This window comes from Myxine glutinosa, chromosome 11 (assembly GCF_964187855.1).
Source record: "Myxine glutinosa chromosome 11, kmMyxGlut1.1, whole genome shotgun sequence".
NCBI lineage: Eukaryota > Metazoa > Chordata > Myxini > Myxiniformes > Myxinidae > Myxine > Myxine glutinosa.
The window spans coordinates 48,912,852-48,937,352 of record NC_136271.1 but is presented as its reverse complement, the minus strand read 5'-3'; the positions used below and the strand labels follow the sequence as shown (position 1 = coordinate 48,937,352).

Below are 24,501 nucleotides of genomic sequence, written 5' to 3'. Positions count from 1 at the left end.
ATTCATTCCAAAAAATATATATAATACCATCTCTTACAGTTCCTCCTTTCTACATTCCCTAAACTATCCAGAACTCCATCCCTCCTCCAGTGTCCTCAAACGTATTTTTGACTCGAAGATCTCAAACTCATTTTTGCAAAAAATGTTCGTTTCCCATGAATCGTACACTTTTCAAAATCCAATCTCACCCCTCCCCTCCAAATCCTCCCCATCACCCATCCCTTTCAAATCTCCCCCCTTGCCCCTTCCCTCCCCTCCCTCCTAAACTCCCCCCACACCCCTCCCCTCCGAGACTCTCCCTCGCTCCTCCCCTCCTAGACTCCCCTCTCACCCCTCCTCCTCAAAGCATCCTCCCTGCTTCTTCCTCCTTCCAACTTTCACCTTCATCTCCCCAAACCTTCTGCCTTGCTCTTCCCCCTCCTCAAATAACACCTCACTGTGCCTCACCCAATCTCCATCAAACCTTTTGTCCGCCCCATTCTTCCCTTTCTCCAAGCTATTCTGAAATCTCTGACACACCTTCAACAGCTCTCCCTACCTCTTCCTCCTCTTCCACATCTTACCCTACCCCTCCCCCCCCCCCCCCCCCTGTTCTGGACCCGATGCTCCCCCTTCCTCTTCATTAACGGTATGGACCTCAAACATCCGGGGCCTTCGCTCAAACTTGACTGACCTCTCCATACAGGTTGCTTCTGACAAACCAGATGTGATCTGCTTAACAGAAACTTTCCTCCTTCATGATGTCTCTGATGCCTTGGTATCTCTCCCAGGTTACTCCCTCCTCCGGTATGATAGACCTGAGCCTCGTCCTGGAGGTGGGGTTGCTATCTTTATAAAAAACTCTCTTCCTCACTCGCCCTCCACTGCCCTCTCTCCACCTCACTCCCAGGAATACCTTTGGCTACGGCTTCCCCTTCGCTCCCACCTTTTGTTCATATGTGTGTTGTACCGTCCACCAATCAGCGATGACTCCATCTACATCTCACTGTCTGATAATATGGACCAACTTCTATCTACCCATCCCAACTCTCTCTTCCTCATATGTGGTGATTTCAATTGTCACCATGCCAGTTGGCTGGGTGTGGGTACCTCTCTCACCAGCCATGGCTCTTCAGCAAAGGAATTCTGCGACTCACTGGGACTGACACAATCTGTCAATTTCCCGACCCGGATCTCAGTCAACGGAGCATCTTCTCTTCTGGATTTGGTTATGACAAACTTCCCTGAAAATGTCTGCTGCTCTTCTTCTGCTCCAATCGGCTCATCTGATCATGTGCTTGTCAAAGTGGACATCTCTCTGACCATTCTCAGAGAGCCTCCTCAGCGTCGACGAGTCTGGCATTTCACTCAGGCCAACTGGCACGGTCTTCAAGCAGCCATCAATCATCTGGACTGGTCTCCCATCTCTACCGCCTCTGACATCAACTCATCCTGGGAATTCTTTCAAAGTAAATTGCTCTCTCTCATGCACAGATTTATAGCATCTCGTCTTCAGTTGTCATACCCTTCCTCCCGTCCATGGTACACGGAATCTTGTGGTGAGACTGTTGCCCTGAAACAACTTGCTTTCGTCTCCTGGAAAGCAAATCCAACGGAAGGAAATCTCATTTCCTTTCACAAAGCCCGAAACAAGTGTGTGTCCACCCTCAGGAGAGCCAGGAAACAATATCTCACCATTCTCAAGACCGAACTCTCTTATCTGTCTCCCTCTTCCAAATCCTGGTGGCGTCTGGTCAAATCTGTTTCTGGTGTTTGTTCCCCCTCCATCCCCTCCCTCACCTCAAACGGCTTAACGGCTGACTCCGCACGTGAAAAAGCTGAATGCCTCAACTCTGTGTTTGCCTCTAAATCTTGTGTCCCAAACCCATCCCTCTCTGTACCCACCGTACCCAGTCGTACCCAGCTGCTCCTGGACTCTGTGTCCTTTCCTCCTGACAAGGTGGAAAAGTTTCTGGCAACCCTCGACTCTGATTCTGCAACTGGTCCTGACGGCATCAGCCCATGTGTCCTAAAATCATGTTCTTCTGCACTTTCACTCCCTCTTTCTGTTCTCTTCACCCTCTCTTTTGCTCAAGGTCATCTGCCATCTGCTTGGAAATCAGCCAACATCACCGCTTTGCACAAAAAAGGTGCAAAAACAGATCCCAGCAACTACAGACCAATCAGCCTTCTCCCAATTATCAGCAAAGTCATGGAATCCATCATTGCTTCAGATATTAAATCTTTCCTCTTCTCCAATGGCTTGATCTCTGATCATCAATTTGGTTTCAGACCTGGTCACTCTACTCTGGACATGCTGCTTCTGCTTTCTCAACAATGGATGGAGGTCCTCAACGCCAAACAGGAAATTAGAGCTGTCTCCCTTGACATTTCACGTGCCTTCGATACGGTCTGGCACCCTGCTCTGCTCTCCAAACTCTCCTCCTTTGGTATCCATGGAAATCTCCACGCATGGCTGGCGGATTTCCTCTCTGGTCGTAGTCAACGTGTGGCCCTGAATGGGTTTCTCTCATCTCCTCTTCCTGTTCAGGCTGGAGTTCCCCAAGGTAGTGTTCTGGGCCCTGTGCTTTTTCTGGTCTTCATCAATGATCTCTCTGACTCTCTTGAAAATCCTCTCTATCTCTTTGCTGACGACTCTACTCTCTGTCGCTCCATTCCTCATCCCTCAGATCGGCAGTCTGCAGCCTCCTCACTCTCTGCAGACCTGGACAAAATCACAGACTGGTCAAACAAGTGGAACATGTCTTTCAATCCTGACAAATCTCACACTCTTACAATGTCTCTCCGAAAGGACCGACTGGACAACCCTCCCATCTACTTTCTCAACAATCCTCTCCAAGAAGTTCTGTCGCTCAAGCTTTTGGGTCTCACTATCTGCCATGATCTTTCTTGGGAAAACCACATTTCCAAGCTGGCCTCCAAAGCCAGTCGCCGACTGGGCATCCTCCGTCGTGCGAAGTCCTTCCTTGGCACACCTGAGCTCCTCACCACATACAAGGCTTTCATCCGCAGCTCAATGGAATACTGTTCCCCCCTCTGGGCTGGTGCTCCTGCCTCACACCTTGCTCGGCTTCACGCTGTTGAGGCCAAAGCTTTCAGAATCATTGGAATCTCCTGCGATGTAGTCAACGCCGAGGGCCTTTCACTCACTCACCGCAGGCAGGTTGGTGGTCTTTCTGTCTTCTACCGACTCCTCTCCGGCCTTGCTCCCCCAGCTCTCTCTGTGCTCTGTCCCCCCAATATTCCTTCAGGTCGCACAAGATCTGCCTGCAACCCTCTTCTCGTTAAACTGCCAAAGTCTAGGCTCTCTGCTCACCTTCACTCTTTCATTCCCCTTTTCTCCCGCCTCTGGAACAAACTCCCCCACTCCCTTCAATCCCACTCCTCCCTCCAGGTCTTTAAAACAGCTGTTCACCACCATCTCTTATCTTCCCCCATCGAAAACCTTGATCTTTTCTACCCCCGGTAATTCACCCCAGAGTCCTTGCAGTGTTCATATGTTTTAATCCTCTCCCACCTCCCCCCAAGTCCTCCCGATGTCCCTGCTCTCAAATGTTGTGTTTGTGTCCTTCCCCCTCTATTTTGTGTCCTTCCCCCTCTCTCCCCATCTTGTCTACCGCTCACCTTGTTTTTTGTGTTTTGTGTGTCGGTTTGTCTTTTTGTGTGATTAATGTTAGCTCTTTCACGAGCCTCGATCTTGTATACAAAAAAAAAAAAAAAAAAAAAAAGAAAAGAAAGGATCGCTCAGAAGTGAGGTGTTAAAAGACCAATACAAGGTGCGGCGTTTGAAACGAGGAAAAGAAAAGCACAGTTTTAACAAAGAATGATCAGAGAAACCAGAAGGGACAATAGCCGTATATGTCACAAGGTTGATAGCAGAGTTAGGAATATAAAATTTATCAAGACGAGCAAGTGAAAGATGATTTAGTAAAACCCGACACCAGCTAAATAGCTGCAGGTTTGGGTGTTGTTGCCGCCATACATCGTTGAGGTCATGCCGCGAAATTATATTGGAAAGAGGCCTACTTGAAGCTGGATGTGGCTCTGCACTGTTCCTATCTAAAGTTGGGTTTAAAGTACAGTTAAAGTCACCCCCTAAGCACAACAACGTATCAGAAGAGAGGTGTCTCAGGAAATTAAAGGACTGATTTTAAAAAGTTCCTCTATCTGTACTATCGCTTGGAGCATAGACGTTAACAAACATAAATCGTTGCTGAATGTATTCAAACTCTACAGAGGCTAGATAGCCTGGTACGATTTCCTTAAAGATAGGGGGGGGGGGGGGGGGGGGGGGGGGGAGACAGACAAACGTGTACTGACAAAAAAAGCAATACCCGCACTCACAGAATCTGTATTACTAAAAAACCAAGTGTCAATCAGCTGTTGCTGCCAATCAGCCATGCAGTCTGCAGTGGCACGAGTTTCTTGCAATAAAAGTACATCAATCTTTTCCCTCCTGGCTAATTGCACAGTCTGGGACCTACGCAGCTGACTGCGCCCACCATTAATGTTCAAACTTGCTATGTTCATAAAAACATAGGCAGCAACACAGCCATTACAGGTTTAATTCTTTCCTTGCTGTGACAAGGTACCTCTTCAGTCTTTTCAGTGATTGATCAGAAATATGAAGGGCTGCAGATTGTTGTAAAACTTCCTGAGCCCCAATAATGAAGGCGTGAGTGTCAACGAAGAAATCGCAAATTTTCATGTGCCTTTTACGGTAAGTTTTTTTGTAGGAAATCCACGATTTCAGCAGGGGGGACAGAGTCTCCAGAGACATGCTCCGATGAGAAGTCGGCCTCACCATCACTCAGTGAGGCAACGGAAGAACCCCCATCAGAGTCACAATCATTGCATTGAGAGTCCATTGCCGAGGCAACAGGCTCATCAACGTGACAATCTGAGACTTCAGCACTATCACCCTGCTGACCATGAGCTTGACAAGGCTCAGCTGCCTCAATGGAGGATTCGATCACAAACGGATCACTAGTTCCAACACACTCACCACTCCCCGCAGAGGGAAGGGTGGCACAATCAACACAAGCTTCAGCAGGGGACACACATGGAGGCTCAACCTCACATGGAGGTTTACCCTCAGAACACCGGAGAGACACTCAGGTGCTGTCTGGCCAGCATATAAATTTTCAGCATTTATCACATTACCCTCAGAATATTCTGAAGGCAGAGGAGGCTGAGGGGTTACCTCAACTGGAGGAAACTGCTGAGGAGGAGGTCGCGCTCCACCATTACCTTCACTAACCACTCGAGCGAAGGTTGGAGGACCGGCCAAGACCTTATTTTCAGGCTCGTTGATGTCGCTAGAAGGTGGGAGGTTTCTTTTCCTGGTTCTCTGTTTGTCTACAATGGGGTTTGCATCAGCACCATCCATACTGTTTACATCATCGACAACGATCTCAGTAGAGCCCTGCTGTTCATCACCATTCAGGCTAGTGACTCTATCTGTGGACTTTTTCGGGCACGAGTCCTTTAAATGACCATATTGACCACACTCAAAACAAACTAGAGACTCTGTGGAGACAAAGACCCGATAAGTGTGACCTTCGACCTTGAAGGGCAATACCGCATTTAAAGAGGTTACACCACGCGGTAAAATCATATAAACGAAAGGACATGACGTGTTTTAAACGGTTATTTTTCCCTCGTACAGGAACCATAGTAACTGAAGAGATGACAGAACCAAGTTTGTTTAGTTCAGTAACCAGGTCTTTGTTCTTAAGGAACGGAGGAGCGTTCGAGAGAGAAACCCGAACTGCCAGCGTGTCGAGTGGACAAACCTGAACAAACACGTCGGGAGCAAAGAAAAGCCCGTGCTCGACTATTTGAGCAACCATGGGCACTGTGGAAACAAAGATTACCACACGTTTATTCATGTGAGAAGCCGCTTTTACATTATCCAAACCGATTATCTCTCCGACGGCAAGGATAATGGCCTCGACGTCGATTCCCGATGGAGGTGAACAAACTAAAGTATGCTTCCGGGTTATCGCTTCAAGAGACGTGTAACGAGAGCTATCCGCCATCGTTTCCACGTTTAAACAAAGCATAAATATATAAAGGGTTAATGAAGCCAAAAAGCTCCATTAAACTAACGAAAAATAGAAATATTTACGAAAAAAGAAACGGAAAAAGGTATTATGATTTGTAACACGAAGCGAAAAAAAAAACCAAAGAGGGAACCGCCCTAAGGGGGAACCTTTACCAGTCTCACCACGTGTGCTCTCTCACTTTTGCACTCTCAAGAGGGGGGGGGGGGGGGGGGGAGGGATGATAACGTGGAAGGGTGATACACAAAAGACGGCACAAAGGTGAGAAGAGTAAAGATACAAACCACGAGCACAGAGCTACAATGCCAAACCACGAGCAGACGCCATGACACCGCACCCAACGCACCAGCAGCCGACAGGTGGCGAGAGAGAGAGAGAAAGATCGAAAGAGAGAGAGAGAAAGATCGAAAGAGAGAGAGAGATCAAGAGAGAGAGAGATTGAGAGAGAGAGAGAATCGAGAGAGATCGAGAGAGATCGAGGGAGAGAGAGAGAGATGGAGAGAGAGAGAGATCGAGAGAGAGAGAGAGAGAGAGAAAGAAAGAAAGAGAAAGAAAGAAAGAGAAAAAAAAAAAAGAAAAAAAAAAAGGAGAAAGAGAGAGATCGAAAGAGATCGTGATCGTAGATCCATAACCTTTTTTGGACTCACCCCCCTGCACAGATGTAAACAACAAATGGGACACACACTTTATCCACATTTTGTAAATCTCCTGCATTCCAATTGACTCTTCTGTTCATAAAACAATTGAGTTCAACTGCTTGTCCTGTACTTCCTATAAATAGATATCTGATCTATGGGGTAAAATGGGGGTTAGATTAGAATATTATTTCATAATAAATGTGGTGTAATTCCCAGAATGCTAAAATGTGTTGAGCTCTCGAATGTGCCTGTCCAAGAGTCGGTATTTAAGGCTCCTCCCCCCCCCCCCCTCCCCACATTCTTGAATCTCTCCTGTCGTCTAACTGTCCTTTTAATGAAATTCCCCTGATTGTGACAGCCAATGAGCACAGACCAAAGTGCGATCGCAGGGTCAGCAAGAGGTCACCAAGCAGGCCAGAAACCTGCCCAAATAAGGAGATCTGTCTGACTGCATTGTCCAATGAGTGCACCCCACAGCATGCTTCGATGGGATTATAACCGTTAAACGGGCAAATTGGGTTTGTGCTTATGTGCCCCAAATGCAGATCGCCAGCAGGCTTTACTCGGCCATTTTGTCAGCAATTCCGCCACGGTCATTGCGTTCAGAAATGCCAATTTGCGCCAAATGAACCTGGTGGATGCAGAGGTCTTTTCGTTCCCTACCCGCCATGCAATGTGACGGTCGTTGAATACCACGCAACTGTAATAATATATCAATGTTCCCTCATTTTAGTTTTGTTCCAGATTCATTCCACTTTTTATTAGTGTTCGACCCATCATCCTAAATATAATTCAGGAAGTTTGTGTTTGTTTGACTTCTGTGTACTCTTAAACTGCTGGGTGGAATGAGTCGAAAACTGGTGGTTGTACGTAGGGTGTACAAGAAATGGTTTTAGGGGGTTTAAAAAAAGAATTATAGTCCAGGGGTTCATGGTGGAGGGAAGACCCCAATTCCATCTATGTAAATGTGCATTTTCCATCATTACCTGGTGGAAGCTGGTAATAGAATAAATGAATCATCAAAGTGGGGTTATTTTGCTAAATCACCATCGCTTTCTGACAAAGCTCCATCCACCCCAGCACTTGAACATCACTTACAATAGTGATGTGCCCTTGGTTCTGATGAACTCCTTTAATACTGACGAGGATACACAGAAGATTCTGCAGAAATATGGCCATTGCAAGGTCAAGATCTACACCTTCAACCAAAGCAGGTAGTGGAGGATACCTTATCCACCCCTCTCCCCCTGCCCCTCCCCCATCCCCCATGTCGCTTTGCCAAATGTAATGTTCCGCACACTCAATCCCTCACTCGCACTCCACACACTCAAACCCTCCCCTGCACTCCACACACTCCAACCTTCTCTCGCACCCCACACACTCAAACCTTTCCTCACCCCACCACCCCCTCTCCACAAAGCCTCACATCCCACCCCCTGCACCCTGACAGCACCTCCTTCCCCCTATCTCTAACTCTGTGGACCTCAAACATCAGAGGTCTTCGCTCTAACCTGACAGATCTCTCAGTTCAGGCCACTGCTGATAAACCAGACATCACCTGTTTAACAGAATCCTTCCTCTCACACAGGATGTCCCCAACTTCTTTGTGTCTCTCCCCAGTTATTGTCCCCTCTGATTTGAAAGGCATGAACCACACCCTGGCGGTGGAGTTGGACTTTACACCAATAATACAATTTCTTACTACTCTTGTACTGATCTTACACCTCCCAACCACCAGGAGTACCTTTGGTTGCGACTTCCCTTCTGCTCCCACCTCTTGTTCATCTTTGTGTTGTATCGTACTCCAAACAGTGACGACTCAATCTACATCTCTCTCAGCCAACATGGACAAACCTTCAACAACACATCCCAACTCTCTCTCTTCCTTATAGTTGGTGATGTAAATTGTCACCATGCAACTTGGCTGGGTGTTGGTACCTCTCTCACCAGCCATGGCACTTCAGCAAAGGACTTCTGTGACTCCATGGGACCAACTCGATCCGTGAACTTTCCAACCCGGATTTCTCCCAAAGGCAAATCCTCCCTTCTGGACTTGGTGATGACTAACTTTCCCGCAAATGGCTCCTCCTCTTCCTCTGCTGCATTGGTTTATCTGATAATATGCTTGTAAAAGTCAATATATCTCTGGCTATTCTCAGAGAGCTGCTTCAGCACTGGCGAGTCCAGCAGTTCACTCAGGCAGACTGGCAGGGACTGCAAGCAGACATCTCTCTTCAGGACTGGTCTCTCATATAAACTGCTACTGATGTTAACTCAGGCTGGGAAATCTTCCACAGAAACCTGCTCTCTCTCATGCTCGATTCATCCCATCTTGTCTTCAATTTTATCCTTCCTTCCTGTCAATGGTACACTGAATCCTGTGGTAAGGCAGTTGCTCTGAAACAACTTGCCTACTCTTCCTGGAAAGCTAATTAATCTCAGCGGATTCCAAAAAGTCCACAACAAGTGTGTCAACTCTCAGGAGAGCCAGAAAACAACATCTGTCCAACCTCAAGAATGATCTTTCAAACTTGTCTCCCTCCTCCAAAACCTGGTGGTGCATTGTTTAGTAAGTCTGTCTCTGAGGTATGCTCTCCTTCCCTCTCTTCAAATGGAAACACAACTGACTCTGCTCATGAGAAGGCTGAATGCCTCAATTCTGTGTTTGCTTCCAAATATTGTGTTCCCAACCCCTCGCTCTCAATACCCATCATTCCCTGTTGTACCTAACTGCTCCTGGACTCTGTATTTTGCACCTGAGAAGGTGGAGAAGTTTCTATCAACCCTCGACTCTGACTGCTACTGGACCAGATGGCATCAGCCCACATTTCCTGAAAACCTGCTCTGCTGTTCTTGCACACCTTCTCTCTGCCCTTTTCACAATAGCATATATGCTCGGTCGTCTTCCTTCTGCTTGGACACCAGACAACATCACTGCATTATATAAAAAGGTGCAAAAACGGATCCCCTTAACTACAGACTAATCAGCTTGCTTCCAATGATCAGCAAGGTCTATGGAATCCATCATTGCAGTTGATATGAAATCCTTCCTTTTCTCCAACAACCTTGTCTCAGGTCACCCAATTTGGTTTCAGACCAGGTCACTCCACCTTAGACATGCTGCTTCTACTCACCCAACAGTGGATGGACTCCCTCAATGTCAGATATGAGATCAGGACCATCTCTCTTGATATACAGTGCCTATAGAAAGTCTACACCCCCTTTCAAAATTTTCACCTTTTGTTGCCTTATAGCCTGGAATTAAATTGCATTAAATTAGACTTTTTCCACCTTTATTTACACATCATAACCCACAACTTCCAAGTGAAAAACAAATTCTACAAATTTCCCAAAAAATAATTTAAAATACAAAACGAGAATATCTTGGTTGGATAAGTGTCCACCCCCCTTCTAACAGCAATTGTGAATTGGTTCAGGTGTAACCAATCACCTTCAAAATCACGCACCAATTTAATTGGCCTCCACCTGTGTTAAATTGTAGTGACTGATAAAGTTGTGGAAAGGCACAGATTAGGAGATGGGTATAAAAATATTTCAAAGGCCTTGAATATCCCTTGGAGCACAATCGGACAATCATTAAGAAGTGGAAGGCGTATGGTACCACCAACCCTGCCTAGATAAGGCCGTCCCTCCAAACTGGATGACCAAGCAAGGAGGAGACTGATCAGAGAGGCCACCAAGAGGCCAATGGAAACTTTGAAAGAGCTAAATGCCTTTATGGCAAAGACTGGTCACTGTGCAAAATGTGAAAATTTTAAAAGGCGTTGTAGACTACCTATAGGCATTGGATCTCGTGCTTTTGATGTAGTCTACAATCCTGCCTTACTCTCCAAACTCTCTACCTATGGCATCCAAGGCCAACTCCACACTTGGCCTACTGACTTCCTCCACTCTTGTAGCCAATGTATGGCTCTCAACGGAATACTTTCATCTCCTCTCTCTGTCAAGGCTGGAGTGCCCCAAGGAAGTGGTCTGGCCCAGTTCTATTCCTGATCTTCATTTGCTTCTGAAATTTGCAGCCGATTTCGTCCAGTAGAAGCCGAGAAACGAATTTTCCGTCCCCATGTTAAAGCTTCATAGAGAGAAAAGATCTCATATAAAGGGAGAGGCGCTTTGCACAAAACCAATCCTCTTTATCTATTTGCCAATGACCACACTCTCTGCCATGACATCCATCATCCTTTAGACAGGCCGGTTGCAGCCTGTTTCTTCTCTTCAGACTTTGAAAAAAAGCACAAGCTGGTCAAACACTTGGAATATGTCTTTCAATCGTGAAATATCACTCTCTCACTATCTCTCTCCAAAAGGACCATCTGACAAAAAACCCCAATCTACTTTCTTACCAATCCCCTTGAGGAAGTTCAGTCATTCAAACTCTTGGGTCTTACTATCAGCCATGATCTTTATCGGGGAAAAAACATTTCTAAGTTGGCCTCCAAAGCCAGCCACTGACTGGGTTTCCTCCATCATACAAAGTTCTTCCTGGTGTTGGGCTAGCGGCTAGGGTGCCAACTTAGGATCCTAGGATCCTGGGTTTGAATCCCGGTCGATCGCTGAATTAACGCCAGGGGGGTTGACTCAGCCTGTCATCCTTCCGAGGTCGGCAAATTGAGTACCAGTTCACTGGTAATTCCCTGTTTGTCATAAAAGGCGACAAAAAGGGTTGGCGGCAGGAAGGGCATCCGGCCGTAAAACATTGCTTCAATAAGGGGACCAACAAAAAACAAACAAAAAAAAAAAACAACAACAACCACGGTGCCCGAAAAAGGCCAACCCCCGCTTTGCGGGGAAAAATGGCCTCTAAAGGTGTTTTTTTATTTATTTCTACAAAGTTCTTCCTTGGCACACCTGAACCCGTATCCACCTAAAAGGCTTTCATCCGCAGCTTGATAGAGTACTGCTCTGCTGTCTGGGCTCGCGCCGCTGCCTCACATCTTGCTCAGCTTGATGCTGTGGAAACCAAGGCCTTTAAGATTATTGGAATCTCCTGCGATTAAACCGAGTCTATTGGCTTTTGACATCGCAGATAGGTCAGTTGTGTCTCTGCTGCTTCCTTTATTGTCTTGCACCATCTGCTCTCTCTGTGCCTTGCCCCCACCTCCTAGGTTTCTGCAAGGCACACATGGTCCACTATCATCCCCATTCTGGTTCTGGTGAAACCACCTAAATCCAGGATCACTGCTCACCTCCACTCTTTTGTTCCTCTTTCTCCCACCTGTCGAACCAACTTCCATATCCTCTTCAATCTCACTCCTCCCTCCATGTATTCAAGACAGTTGTTCACCACCATTTCAGATTGTCCCCAATTCAAAACCATGATCTCTTCTACCTTCGTTAATCCCCCATCAATCCCACCCCAATCACTCCTCCTTCCAAATTTCCAGTTTTCCTTCCTGAGAATTTCCTTCTGTGTCCATTTTGTCCAACGCATGCATCCTCTCCTGCCCCACATTCCTCCCCACACCCATTGTTTGTCCAACTTTCCCTATTTTGGCCTTCAGCTATGCTGTTGGTGCTCCCCCCTCTCTCAACTGTTCCTTTTGTCCTGTTGTGTCCTGATGCATTCAGTGTACTTGTACTAGTTCTTCCACACGCCTCAACTATGTAGAACTAAATCTAAAATAATGTTGCTGATTCAAACAAAGTGTACCTCTCCTCTGATCCTGGTCCAAGGTTTCCACGCATCAACAAAGAGACGTTGCTGCCGATCGCCACATCCGTGGCCGACGACGGTTCCGAAGCTTGGTACCCACCGGGTCATGGAGACCTCTATGAGAGCCTCTTGTCGTCAGGTCTCATGTCCAAGCTCTTGGCACAGGGCAAAGAGTTAATGTTTGTGTCCAACATTGACAACCTCGGTGCCACGGTAGACCTGAAAATCCTGCACCATCTTCTTGCACCACCTAGTGGTGAGCGATGCGAGTTTGTCATGGAAGTCACAAACAAGACACGTGCAGATGTAAAGGTAAGGAAGTGTGATTTAAGAAGACCTTGGTTAAGCTTCCGGGTGATAATATCCTAAAATATGGTATACTTGTATGGAAGGAGATAAAATATGTTGAAGTTTCATCCATGGCAGGATTTCATAAAAATCCACTCATGATGTGATATTTTTGTGTGGATCAGGGCGGTACACTGATTCAGTACGATGGAAAGCTGCGGCTGCTGGAGATAGCACAGGTGCCAAAGCAGCATGTGGATGACTTCAAGTCGGTGTCAAAGTTCAAAATATTTAATACCAATAACTTGTGGGTCTCGCTGTCTGCCGTCAAAAGACTGTTAGAAAGCGGTTCTGTGGAAATGGAGATCATTGTGAATAACAAGGTAGGGTTATCGAAATTGCTGAAATCGTTTTTTCGCTTGGCAGGAATTTCATCGGTAAAAGGAAAAGGCCATTTTGTTATTATTATTATTTATTGTGGAGTGCATTGTGATTGATGAGTTTGAAGCTGTTCAATGTGTGGATCCATCTTTGGAACTCTTTTTCACTTCTGTAACAGACACTGGAAGGAGGTCTGAACGTAATCCAAATGGAGACTGCAGTTGGAGCAGCCATGAAGAGTTTTGACAACGCGTTGGGTATAAACGTGCCTAGGAGCCGCTTCTTGCCCGTGAAGACCTCATCAGACTTGCTTCTCGTTATGTCAAACCTATACAGCATGCGTGCTGGCTCCCTCACCATGAGCGAACGCAGGGAGTTCCTCACTGTGCCACTCATCAAGCTGGGCAGTTCCTTCACCAAGGTTCTTGTATATGTTTGTTGTTTGAATCTTGACTTTCTGGTGTTCGTTTTGCTGAGAATGGTGGAAGGTTTTCATGATGGATCGTTGTTGCGATTTCAGGCTCAGGATTTCCTCCGACGCTTTGCCAGTATTCCGGACCTGCTGGAGCTTGACCATCTCACTGTTTCTGGAGATGTTACATTTGGGAAGGATGTGACTCTCAAGGTATTTTCTTCTAATTGGTACTCTCTGATAACAAAGAGCAAGTTACTCAGGTTGAGTGTAGAGGCTTTTGTATATCTGTTCTAATGGGGCACCTTCGTCTTCCTCTTTAACGGCCATAATTATTCCCACATTCATAGGGGGTCGGCCGGGGAAACTTGGCCCAAGTCTTTCACAAACCGACACCATGGGATCTTTAACGTCCACCAACCCAAGCTGGCAGATGGGACTCCCAGTTTAATGTCCATTAAAAGTGAGGCAAAAATTCTTCCATTTTGTATGTGTCACATTCAGATGGATGCTAATGGGGAATCAGGCCTATGGAAAGCTAGTACATGTATTACGTGTTCGACAGACATTATTTAACACAAAGGACAGATCGACACAGTATGTGGGATTTAAACCCATGATCCCAGGTTCATGAGCCTAGTGCTGAGATAGGAACACAAGACAGGCGAACTCATATTGAAGCTCTTGCAGAAATAGTCACTTGTGAATAAACTTTAAAATTTACACCTATTTTACAGATGATTATGAAAATAACAAAAGCATCCAAAGCGTAATGTAGTTTTGCCTCCAAGGCTCATCAACTTGTATATAGCTTGTGTTGAAACTTGGAAATTCGGGAAGAAAACTCACAAATTCGCATACGAGTGATAATACTCATACTACATGGTCTCGGGAAACTTATAACCCGTAAATGGTTTGGAGAGAGAGACTGTGAGGGTTCGGTAATAACATCAAATGGCAATTCTGGAAGAAGGATTGTTCAAAGCACCTTATTATGAGCACGATGAAGTCGCTGGAAGCATTATGTTTTCGGGTTGTGTGCCCGTCCGTCCATGATAGATTTTCGTTACTGCGATAACTTGAGAACGGCTGAAGGGATCTAAGTCAAACTTGGTACAGGTATGTATAATGATGCAAGTATGAACGGATTTGATTATGGGGACAAGAGGCCAAAGGTCAATGGTCCCGGTCCCGTTAGGTAAAACTTCTGTTACCAAGCTAACTTTTGAACCAGTGATGGCATTTTGACTGAACTTGGTATAAGTATATATTATGATGAAAAGATAAACTGATTAGATTTTGGCATCAAAGGTCAGAGGTCATGTCAGTTAAAATGTGATACTTGAGAACAGCTGAAGGGATTTAAATCAAACTTGATACAAGTATGTATAATGATGTAATAATGTGGATGGAGGCTAGAACTTTGTTGATTGTACCTAAGAAAGACATTGCTGATTGTACCAAAGAGAGACTTTGTGTTGATTTTACCAAACAGGCTTTGCAAGTACCTGGCTTTTTTGAGGAGATGTTATCCCTTGGTGTGAATTTTGGATCCTTAGCCTTGTGCTATGATGATTAGCTCACCCCGAGGATAAATGCCACTCTTCCTCTTCGGTAACCCTAGGGAACCGTGATCATCATTGCCAATCACGGAGAGCGGATCGATATCCCCATGGGAGCTGTGTTGGAGAACAAGATCGTGTCTGGAAACCTTCGCATTCTGGACCACTGATGCTGTCTGTTTACTGGGAGCGGTTGGTTGCTAACCGTGCTTTAAGATTTATTTGGCTTTCAGATTTGAGCCCTAATGCACTGAAAGCCATCCTCATTTCAAATATCATTCTCCTGTCCTTGTAAATGCAGCCAAGGTGCTGCATGTGCTCTGGGTTTGAGTCTCGGTATGCTTGAAGTGGCCAGTCCTTATCGTTCGTGATAGCTTTGAATCTGACAGTCAGATTATATCCTCTAGTCATAAGACTTTTCACAATAACTGTCTTCCGAAGGACTCACTTTATCCCATTTGTGAACAGATGTATTAATTATGTATCGTGTAAAACTCTATTGAGGCATGACTTATTTGAAAAGCTTCCAAAAGTGAAGAACGATGCACACAAAATGGAAGGAGAATGGTCTTCACATTGTTGAAGTGATTTCTTATGTGTCAAGTCCTTTAATGTGAGAGGAGTCTTTTGATTCGTGCACAGAGAAACGACACGCCACTGTGTCTCACTGTTGTGTGTGTGTGTGTGTGTGTGTGTGTGTGTGTGTGTGTGTGTGTGTGTGTGTGTGTGTGTGTGTGTGTGTGTGTGTGTGTGTGTGTGTGTGTGTGCGTGTGCGCATTGTACTGTACTGTACTGATGAACGAGTGAAACTGGTGAACGGAATGGTTTGTTTCAGCGTTTGTGATTGCTGAACTAATAGCATAACAAAGTCACATTGTTAGTCCTCTGGTATTGCACATTGTACGTACTGTGTTTGGTAAAACAGCACGTTTATAGTCGTTTCATATGACGGATCATAGCTTCATGTGATTCCCTATGACAACTGAGTTTATTTTAATAGCACGCCTCTACTGTTGCATGTAGTGTAGAGTGGTTGTAGTGTTGGGCTTACTTGGTCCAGAGTGTTGCATTTCAAAGCTGTGCATTAAATGAGCCTACATCAAATAATTGTAATTTCTGTTTTGGACTTCTTGAACAAGCTACTTATAATGCATCATTTTTAACAATGGCTACTCCCCAAACAGCATGAGACAATGCTTGACTACCCCTTTGTGTAACAGAGTATCCAGTTTGGAGCTGCACGTGATACTCCTACGGCGCATATGCCTCATTCCTGCCTCTCATCCTGACGAATACCTGCTATGATTTTCACTAAGACGTGCTGTAACTGTCGGTCATTCCTCATTTTGGTTATTCAAACTTATTGAAAATTACATTTGACAAAGAGCATATAACTTCATTTATATATATATATATATATATTTTTGTATACTGAATCGAGGCTCGTGAAAGAGCTAACATTTACTTCACAAACAAATCAACCAGACAAACAAAATATATAAAAAGAGGGAGCGGAAGACAAGATGGGGAGAGAAGGGTAAGCACACAAACACAACGTTTGAGAGCAGGGAGAAGTGTGGGAGGGAGAGGGCTTGGGAAGGGGGGGGGGGGGGGTGCGAGAAGTATAAAACACAAGGACACCAAGGACTTCCAGGACAGAAGTTGGTATTTCAAAAAAGTGGAATTAGGGTGAAATTAGCGGGGGTAGAAAAGATCAAGGTTTTGGATGGAGGAAGATAAGAGATGGTGGTGAACAGCTGTTTTAAAGACCTGGAGGGTGGAGTGGGATTGAAGAGAGTGATGGAGTTTGTTCCAGAGGCGGGAGAAAAGAGGAATGAAGGAGTGAAGGTGAGCAGAGAGTCTTGATTTTGGCAGTTTAACCATAAGAGGGTTGCAGGCAGATCTTGTGCGACCTGTAGGAATATTTGCGGGACAGAGCCCAGAGAGAGCTGGGGGGGCAAGACCAGAGAGGAGTCGGTAGAAGACAGAAAGACCACCAACCTGCCTGTGGTGAGTGAGTGAGAGGCCCTTGGAGTTAGCCCTTCATTCCTCTTAAAGCAATGCAATTGGTGCAACTTTATTATTGATAAAGAAATCATATTATTTCAGCCACTAGAGCTTGAGGAGGGGTGAGTATTTTATGTTGAATTGCTGTCGTTGAATAAAATTAACATTTTTTGATTTTTACAAATAAACACAGCAAGCAATAGAAATAATAATAACAACTAGAAAGAGCAATCAGAGATTGCAAACCCTTGCCAGGATGTTTTTTCAGTGGTTTTTAAGGCTTTTCTGTTAAAACAAATATGGCGGCCGAACTACGTGACCGATGACGTCATCATTTTTTTTTTCTCCACCAATTTATCCCTAGGTTGTGCTCAAGAAATTTCATCTTGATCAGATGAAGTTTTGTACTTGTCGAATTATGACATCATAATGGAGGCACATCTGACATCATCATTAACAGATGTTATTCCACATGGAGAGTTCTTTACAATGAGCCATGTCTCAATTTTTTTTATGCAGCGCTTTCGGAGATATAGAGGTGCAAATGTTTTCAGTTTGTCCAAGATGGCAGCTGAACCACTTGACCAATGACATCATCATCATTTTTTTTTTATTCTCCACCAATTTATGCCGACATGATGCTCAACAAATTTCATCTTGATCGGATTAAGTTTTGTACTTGTCGAATGATGATGTCATAATGGAGGCACCTATGACATCATCATTAACATTTTATTTCCCATGGAGAGTTCTTTATCATGAGCCATGTCTCAATTTTTTTTATGCAGCGCTTTCGCAGATATAGAGGTGCAAAGTTTTTCGGTTTTTCCAAAATGGCGGCCGAACCACGTGACCTATGACGTCATAATTATCATAAAAAAATTATACAGGTGGAGTTGCACCTATGGTGACAATTTCCTGTCAATCGGACCAATAGTACATGGTGTTATGTAGAATTATTATATGTAAGTGCAAAATTTGCTACACTAGTGGAACCAATGTTTTTTTGCATCTATATACCCTTGGCAACAAGACCTGAGTTGGTTCCATTTTTTTCAATGGCGTCTTCGGCGGCCATTTTGAAATTCAAAATGGCCGCCGTTTTTTGCAATTTTGTATGTATTCTAATTTCTATAAACTACACATAGATAACTATAATTACAATAATGAAAGAAATATGAACATTTGCTTTATTCTTTTTTATCTTACAGGTGTTCATAGACAAGTTGGATTTCAGCTTCACCGCCGCATAATGTCATCGTTTGAAGAGCCGCCTTCTAAGAAGCAAATGCACAAGTTACGAACTTTGTGTATTCTGCCAAGAGAGAACTCCTGAACCTTTGGTTAACGTTGCTCATGCCAATTTCAAATGTGCTTCATATGAAACATTTCTTAGCAGCTTACACAAAAGAGTGCAACTTGGCAACTTAAGCTTTGCGTCAGCTAGTAGGAGACTATGTGATGTTTCTTCAGAAAGAAAGAAAACCTAAACCTAAGAAAAAAAGGCTGCATGGCACAAGCAATGTTACAAGGCAGTGACAAATCGTGCTCATATCAAACGTGATGAAGTGAACTTTCGTAAATCTTGTGAATCAAAGAATATTTCAAATCTGACGAACCGCAAGAGGGGACGACCGTCGAATCCTCAAAACCGAGCAGCACCGTCAACTTCAGCAACAACTGTGTCAACAGTTACAAGATCTCAAAGCAAAAGTGACTCATTCTTCAGAGATAAATGTTTCTTTTGCCAGAAAGATACTAATGAGGTTCTCCATCCTTGTACTAGTTATAGTAGAGGCTCGCATTTCACAGATATTGTCAATAAGAGTGGAAACAAGACTTGGCAGGTAAACCTAGGTGATGTGATAATTTCTGGTGATTTACTTGCTAGAGATATTGTGTACCATCACCTTTGTTACACTCGTAACTGGGAAAACTATGTTCAACGTCCACATCGTAAGGGTGGTGAGTTGTCCTTTGAAGCCAAACAGGAAGAGAACCTGAAATCCATAGCAGCTGAAGTAGAGTTTACAAGCATCATACAGCAAAGGATTGATGAAGGAGAGTTCATCCCCATGCCTGATGTGCACCTTCTGTATAAAGATATCTTCCAGAACCACACCTGGAATAGACTGCTGGCAGGAGACTTCGCACTAAAGAAAAGGGATGTGCCATTCACAGGTGTTGGTATAGATCAAGGACAAGAGTTCCTGAATAAAGTTCTCAAAGGGGATGGTGGACTAAAAGGAATCACCAATAAGCCTGCAACTCTCCTGAAATACTGTCTTTGTGCCCCAGAGTTAGCAAGACTGGCCATGGAGTCTGAGATGATGATTGGTATGTCAAAAGAAGCCAGTGCTCATCATCATCACCTGACGTCAGCGAAATTCAATCAACGGGAACAGAGTGTAAATCAGTTATTGGCAACATTGAAGGATTGTAATCCATTTGCTGACAAATAGGCTAAGTTGTACAATTTGATGACAAGACAGGTGGTGCCTGAGAACATTGAGAAGGACATACTGAACATGGAGGTCCGTGGACAGCAAGCATTCAAATCCTTTATTGAACAGCGCATATGTGGATCAACAAACCTATGGGTCCGCATGACCAAACTTAAGTATCTCAACTGGGATGACATGTGCAAAACCCTCAAACTGAGAGGAACTAAGGGGGAAGTTGAATTGAAAGCAACAAACACACCGTTTGCCAGATTGCTAATGATAGCAAAGTCAAGTCGTGAAATCGACCTTCAAGATGTTATCTCAAATTACGAGTTCACCGCCATCAATTCAACTCTTATGAAAACTGATGGGTCGCTGATAACTTCAGACAGTAAAAGTGATCTGATACATGTGTTAGAAAGCTTGGCAACAGAAAAAGAAACCAACAGAGAGAACAATACTGATTCACACTTGAACACTTTCGTGGTCGTTGATGGCATGTCAGTAGTTCATGAACTAATGTCTGCAATTTCACCAAAAACATGTAAAGATGTGGGAGATGTCTTTACTAAGACTATAGAAAGCAGATGCAAAAACTATGAAGGTTGCCGTGTGATCTTTGATAATTATGTTAGACATAACTCAATCAAAGATATAATCAGACGTCGCAAGTTAGGAGTTCAATCATCAGGGATGGCCTACATTGTTGCTGACACAACCCCCATCAAAGATCCAAAGCTATTTCTGGTTAACAATGAAACTAAGGATTCCCTCACAGTCTACTTGGCGGACAAAGTCTTGCAGCTGAAGTTTCCAGTGGTCATGGTAACACGTCTGCATGTAAGAAGCAACATGGACGATATTCAGCCATCAACAGGCGTTAGTACACAAGAAGAAGCAGACACTCTAATCATTCTTCATGCAGCTGAGATCTCTGCAGCTGGAAAGAATGTGCATATCATAACCCAAGACACAGATGTTATGGTACATGCTCTACAGAGACTCACAGTTCTTGGTCCTCAGACAACCATGCGTATGGGAACAGGTGACAAAAGACGAAAGGTGTCACTGAAACCAATATATGACCGTCTTGGTACATCAAAAGCTGCAGCACTTCCTGGATTTCACTGTATAACAGGATGCGGCACATGTGGTCATATTAGAGGTACAGGCAAAAAGACTGCCTTCAAGGCCTTTAGTAAAGCAACACCAGAAGAACTCACGGCATTGAGTCAACTTGGTGCTGAAGAAATGCCATCTGCAGATGTTGCTTCAGGATGTGAGAGGTTTCTCTGCAGGCTCTTGAGCACAAAAAGGGACTTACAGGCCAACACAGCCGGGAAGCTGAGGTGGAAACGCTTCACGAGCCAACCCGGGGGGATAGACAAAATACCTCCAACTTCTGGTGTGTGGTATCAACACATCCTCAGGGCGCACATGCAAGCATGTATTTGGAACCAAGACCTTGTGGAAAATCCAAATATTCCAGACCCGTTTAAGCTAGGCTGGTCACGTGATGCAGATAACATTCCAATACCTATCCTCTCAGAAATTGCTATAGCTCCCGAATCAGTGGTCGAGCTTGTTAGGTGTGGATGTGGAATAAGCAAATGCTCCAGAAGATGTTCCTGCAGGCGACACAATCTGACATGCACAGAGTCATGTGCATGTGGAGCAGATGAAGAATGTGCCAACACGGCTGTGCAACAAACTGAGGAACTTGAAAACCCTGATGATGACAACTAGGCATAGATATTACAATGAAGAAAACAAAACTGATATTTACAAAATTATGGACCTTTGAATGTTTGACCATTGTCAAAATGTATTGCACTATTGTCTAAAGAGATGATTATACCAGGAACATTATTCAATGTTACCTTATATTTGAATAGTAGTAGTAACTTTAATATTTGGCAGCCATTTTGAAATTCAAGATGACTAATGATACCTTCCTTTGGGTTGCAGTTTTGTTTGGTATTAACATTAACACACTTTGGCATAGCTTGACAAGACAAATAATAATAAATAAATAATAAAATTTACTTATAATATGCTTTTGCTTGCCTTTGTGCAAATGAAGCATAGCAAATACTTCAAATGGTGGCCATTTTGAATTTCAAGATGGCTGATATTCCACGAAAGAGTTTTTGTTAACTAGATATTAGTGTTCTAGTAGCGTTTCTGTACAAAGAATGACACAAATGCCAGAAAAAATGGTCAAAGTGTTTTATGTGAAAAGATACATCTTTCAAAATGAAAATAATGGCAAAATTGGTTCAAATGGCGGCCATTTTGAATTTTAAGATGACTGATATTTCTCAAAAAAACGTCTGTTAACTGGATATAAGTGTTCTGGTGGATTTTCTGTACAAGGAATGACAAAAATGCCAGAAAAAATGGTTAATCAGTGTTTTATGTGAAAAGATACATACAAAATTGCAAAAAAAGGGCGGCCATTTTGAAAGTCAAAATGGCCGCCAAAGACGCCATTGAAAAAAATAGAACCAACTCAGGTCTTGTTGCCTAGGGTATAAGGATTCCAAAAAACATTGGTTCCACTAGTGTAGAAAATTTTGCACTACAATGACACAACACCATGTACTACAATGGTTGCAGAGAAAATCATATTTATTCTGTGCGGACAAACAAACAAACGGACTCAAATGCAATACCCTCTCCTCTGGCGAGGGTAATAAATGGCAGGACATGTGATTGCCAATTCATCTGGTTAACCAATGAAAGGAACAAAAGTTTGATTTTGGATGAGAACTTTTATCAAGTTTTAATACAACTTTTCGAAATGCTTTTTGACCAAGTCATTCAAGAACCGGCTGGCCAGGCCTGACATTTGACTTAAGGTGGTGGTAATTTCTTCAGAGTGCTGGCGATAGCTGGCCTATTTCACAAAGGACACACCGTAGGATCTCTAACGTCCATCGACTAATGCTGGCAGATGAGATGCCCAGTTCAACATCCATCAGAGGAGAGCACGTGTGCAACACCAGGATGAACGTTTATAGCTGGGTCAAGATTCAAATCCAGGATAGACAGGTCAGACTATCCTGCCAGCCATCTTTATACAACAGTGTGAGATTTAGTCCCTCATTTCTCTGATGTTGAGGGGTCGGTGAAACTTTTATTGTATTTGCAAAATAGCAATAGAGAAATCGGTAAGAATCCATTTCACACTTGTGACGTCTCAAAGCAAAAAAAAACAGATAAACAAAAAAAAAAACATGAGGTTCATAGGTAATCCATGCAACTTAACGTCATTGCGTATGTCGAGAAGTAACAATCATTATTTACCGAGACTCTCGCGGGCAGTTTGCTGGCTAATAACATTAGGCAGAGTGGTGCGCGGTTGTGGAGCTGCCAAGCCGATCGGATGGATAGTGTGTTGGCGCGTGATGGACGTTTGGCCAAATCTTTGTGTTACGCTCTCACCGATCGCAAGCGCCGCTTCGGCTTGAAGCAATTCCGATGGGCTCGGGCTGGGAGCTGGGCAGAGAGAGGCAAGAGAAGGGAGGAACAGCAGTGGAGGTATGAAGTGTATTTACACAGTACTTCGTAAAATAAATAATTAAATAACAGTAATTGGTTTGGTAGGTTTATGATCCTGCTTGAAGGCAATTGTTACCCTGCGCTCGCGAAGCGAAAATCGGGGTTAGGCAATCGGCTGCGTACATGTGACGTGTCTGCATTTTTGAAATTCATTTTCTCGGCAACCGTTGGTCCGATTAACACGAAATTTTACCATAGCAGCGCCTCCGCCTATAGAATTTTTATACTCATAATTATGACGTCATAGGTCACGTGGTACAGACGCCATGTTGGAAAAACTTTACACCTCTATATTGCCCAAACCGCTCAATGGAAAAAGTTGAAACAAGGCTCATTGTCAAGTATTTCCCATGGGGAATAAGATATGTTGATGATGTCATTGGTGCCTTCATTATGACGTCATAATTCGACAAGTACAATGCTTGATCTGATCAGTATGAGATAAAAAAAAATTTGCTCTGCAACTGTAGGTCTGATGGACACAAAATTTGCACCATATGAGCAGCTCCTCCTGTATAATATTTTAATGATAATTATGACATCATAGGTTACGTGGTACAGGCGCCATCTTGGAAATATCGAAAAACATTGCACCTGCATATCTCTGAAACCACTCCATGGAAAAAATTTAAACACGGCTCATTGTAAAGAACTCCCCATGGGGAATAAGATATGTATCATCGGTACCTTAATTAGGACGTCATCATTCGACAAGTACAACACTTGATTCGATCAGCATGAATTTTTTTTCTCTGCAATTCTTGGCCCGATTGACTAAATTTTCACCGTAGGAGCACCTCCTTCTGTCGAATATTTTAATGACAATTATGATGTAATAAGTCACGTGGTACAGGTGCCATCTTGGAAAAACTGAAAAACGTTACACCTCTATATCTCCAAAACTGCTCCATGGAAAAAATTGAAATGTGGCTCATTGTAAAGAACTCCGCATTGAGAATAGTGTGTTGTTAACGATGACGTCATTGGTGTCGTAATTATGACGTCATAATTTGACAGAGACAACACAGTCTGATCAGCTTGAAATAATTTATTGAGTAATTTATTGAATAATAAGCGTGATCCATGCAACAATTATATTAGAGAATATAAATTGATGATGTAATCGCTCCTGTGGTCTGGCAGCATATTGGATCAAAGAAAAAAAAAACCGTTCAAAAACAGAAGAGTTGGCTCGCACCAAGTTGACTGTGCAGGGTAAGTATTCGATGAATACCATCTAGTTTCATGTAAACATCACAGTACAATTGTTTTCACTATAAATTGGCAAACTTTACTTTTGTATGAAATCGATCTTTCCTTAAAATAAGAACGGCTCCCAAGCTGCAGATAAATGCACAGTATAGCCCATCGTTGTCACTAAGACTGCCAATCCAATTTTAAAGGTTTATGAGAAGCTGAAATAGTTTTTCTTATCATATTGGGTTACGTGGCGCAGTGCAAGGTCT

The 24,501-nt window shown here is 43.8% G+C and overlaps 2 protein-coding genes across 3 annotated transcripts in view; one reads left to right on the top strand and one right to left on the bottom strand.

Annotated features, from left to right (window-relative positions):
• UGP2 (UDP-glucose pyrophosphorylase 2) overlaps window positions 1–16,133 on the top strand; it is a 95,852-nt gene extending 79,719 nt beyond the window's left edge. For both annotated transcript variants that reach the window (XM_078786642.1, XM_068099297.2), the window contains 6 exons: window positions 7,784–7,917; window positions 12,398–12,689; window positions 12,851–13,048; window positions 13,225–13,467; window positions 13,567–13,671; window positions 15,083–16,133. In XM_078786642.1, coding sequence (XP_078642768.1) covers window positions 7,784–7,917; window positions 12,398–12,689; window positions 12,851–13,048; window positions 13,225–13,467; window positions 13,567–13,671; window positions 15,083–15,190 — 1,080 coding nt within the window. In that variant the 3' untranslated portion in view covers window positions 15,191–16,133. The remainder of the gene's footprint in view (window positions 1–7,783; window positions 7,918–12,397; window positions 12,690–12,850; window positions 13,049–13,224; window positions 13,468–13,566; window positions 13,672–15,082) is intronic.
• A 5,559-nt stretch (window positions 16,134–21,692) lies between these two features.
• RAD52 (RAD52 DNA repair protein) overlaps window positions 21,693–24,501 on the bottom strand; it is a 30,490-nt gene continuing 27,681 nt past the window's right edge. The window contains exon 9 of the mRNA XM_078786641.1: window positions 21,693–22,972. Coding sequence (XP_078642767.1) covers window positions 22,773–22,972 — 200 coding nt within the window. The 3' untranslated portion in view covers window positions 21,693–22,772. The remainder of the gene's footprint in view (window positions 22,973–24,501) is intronic.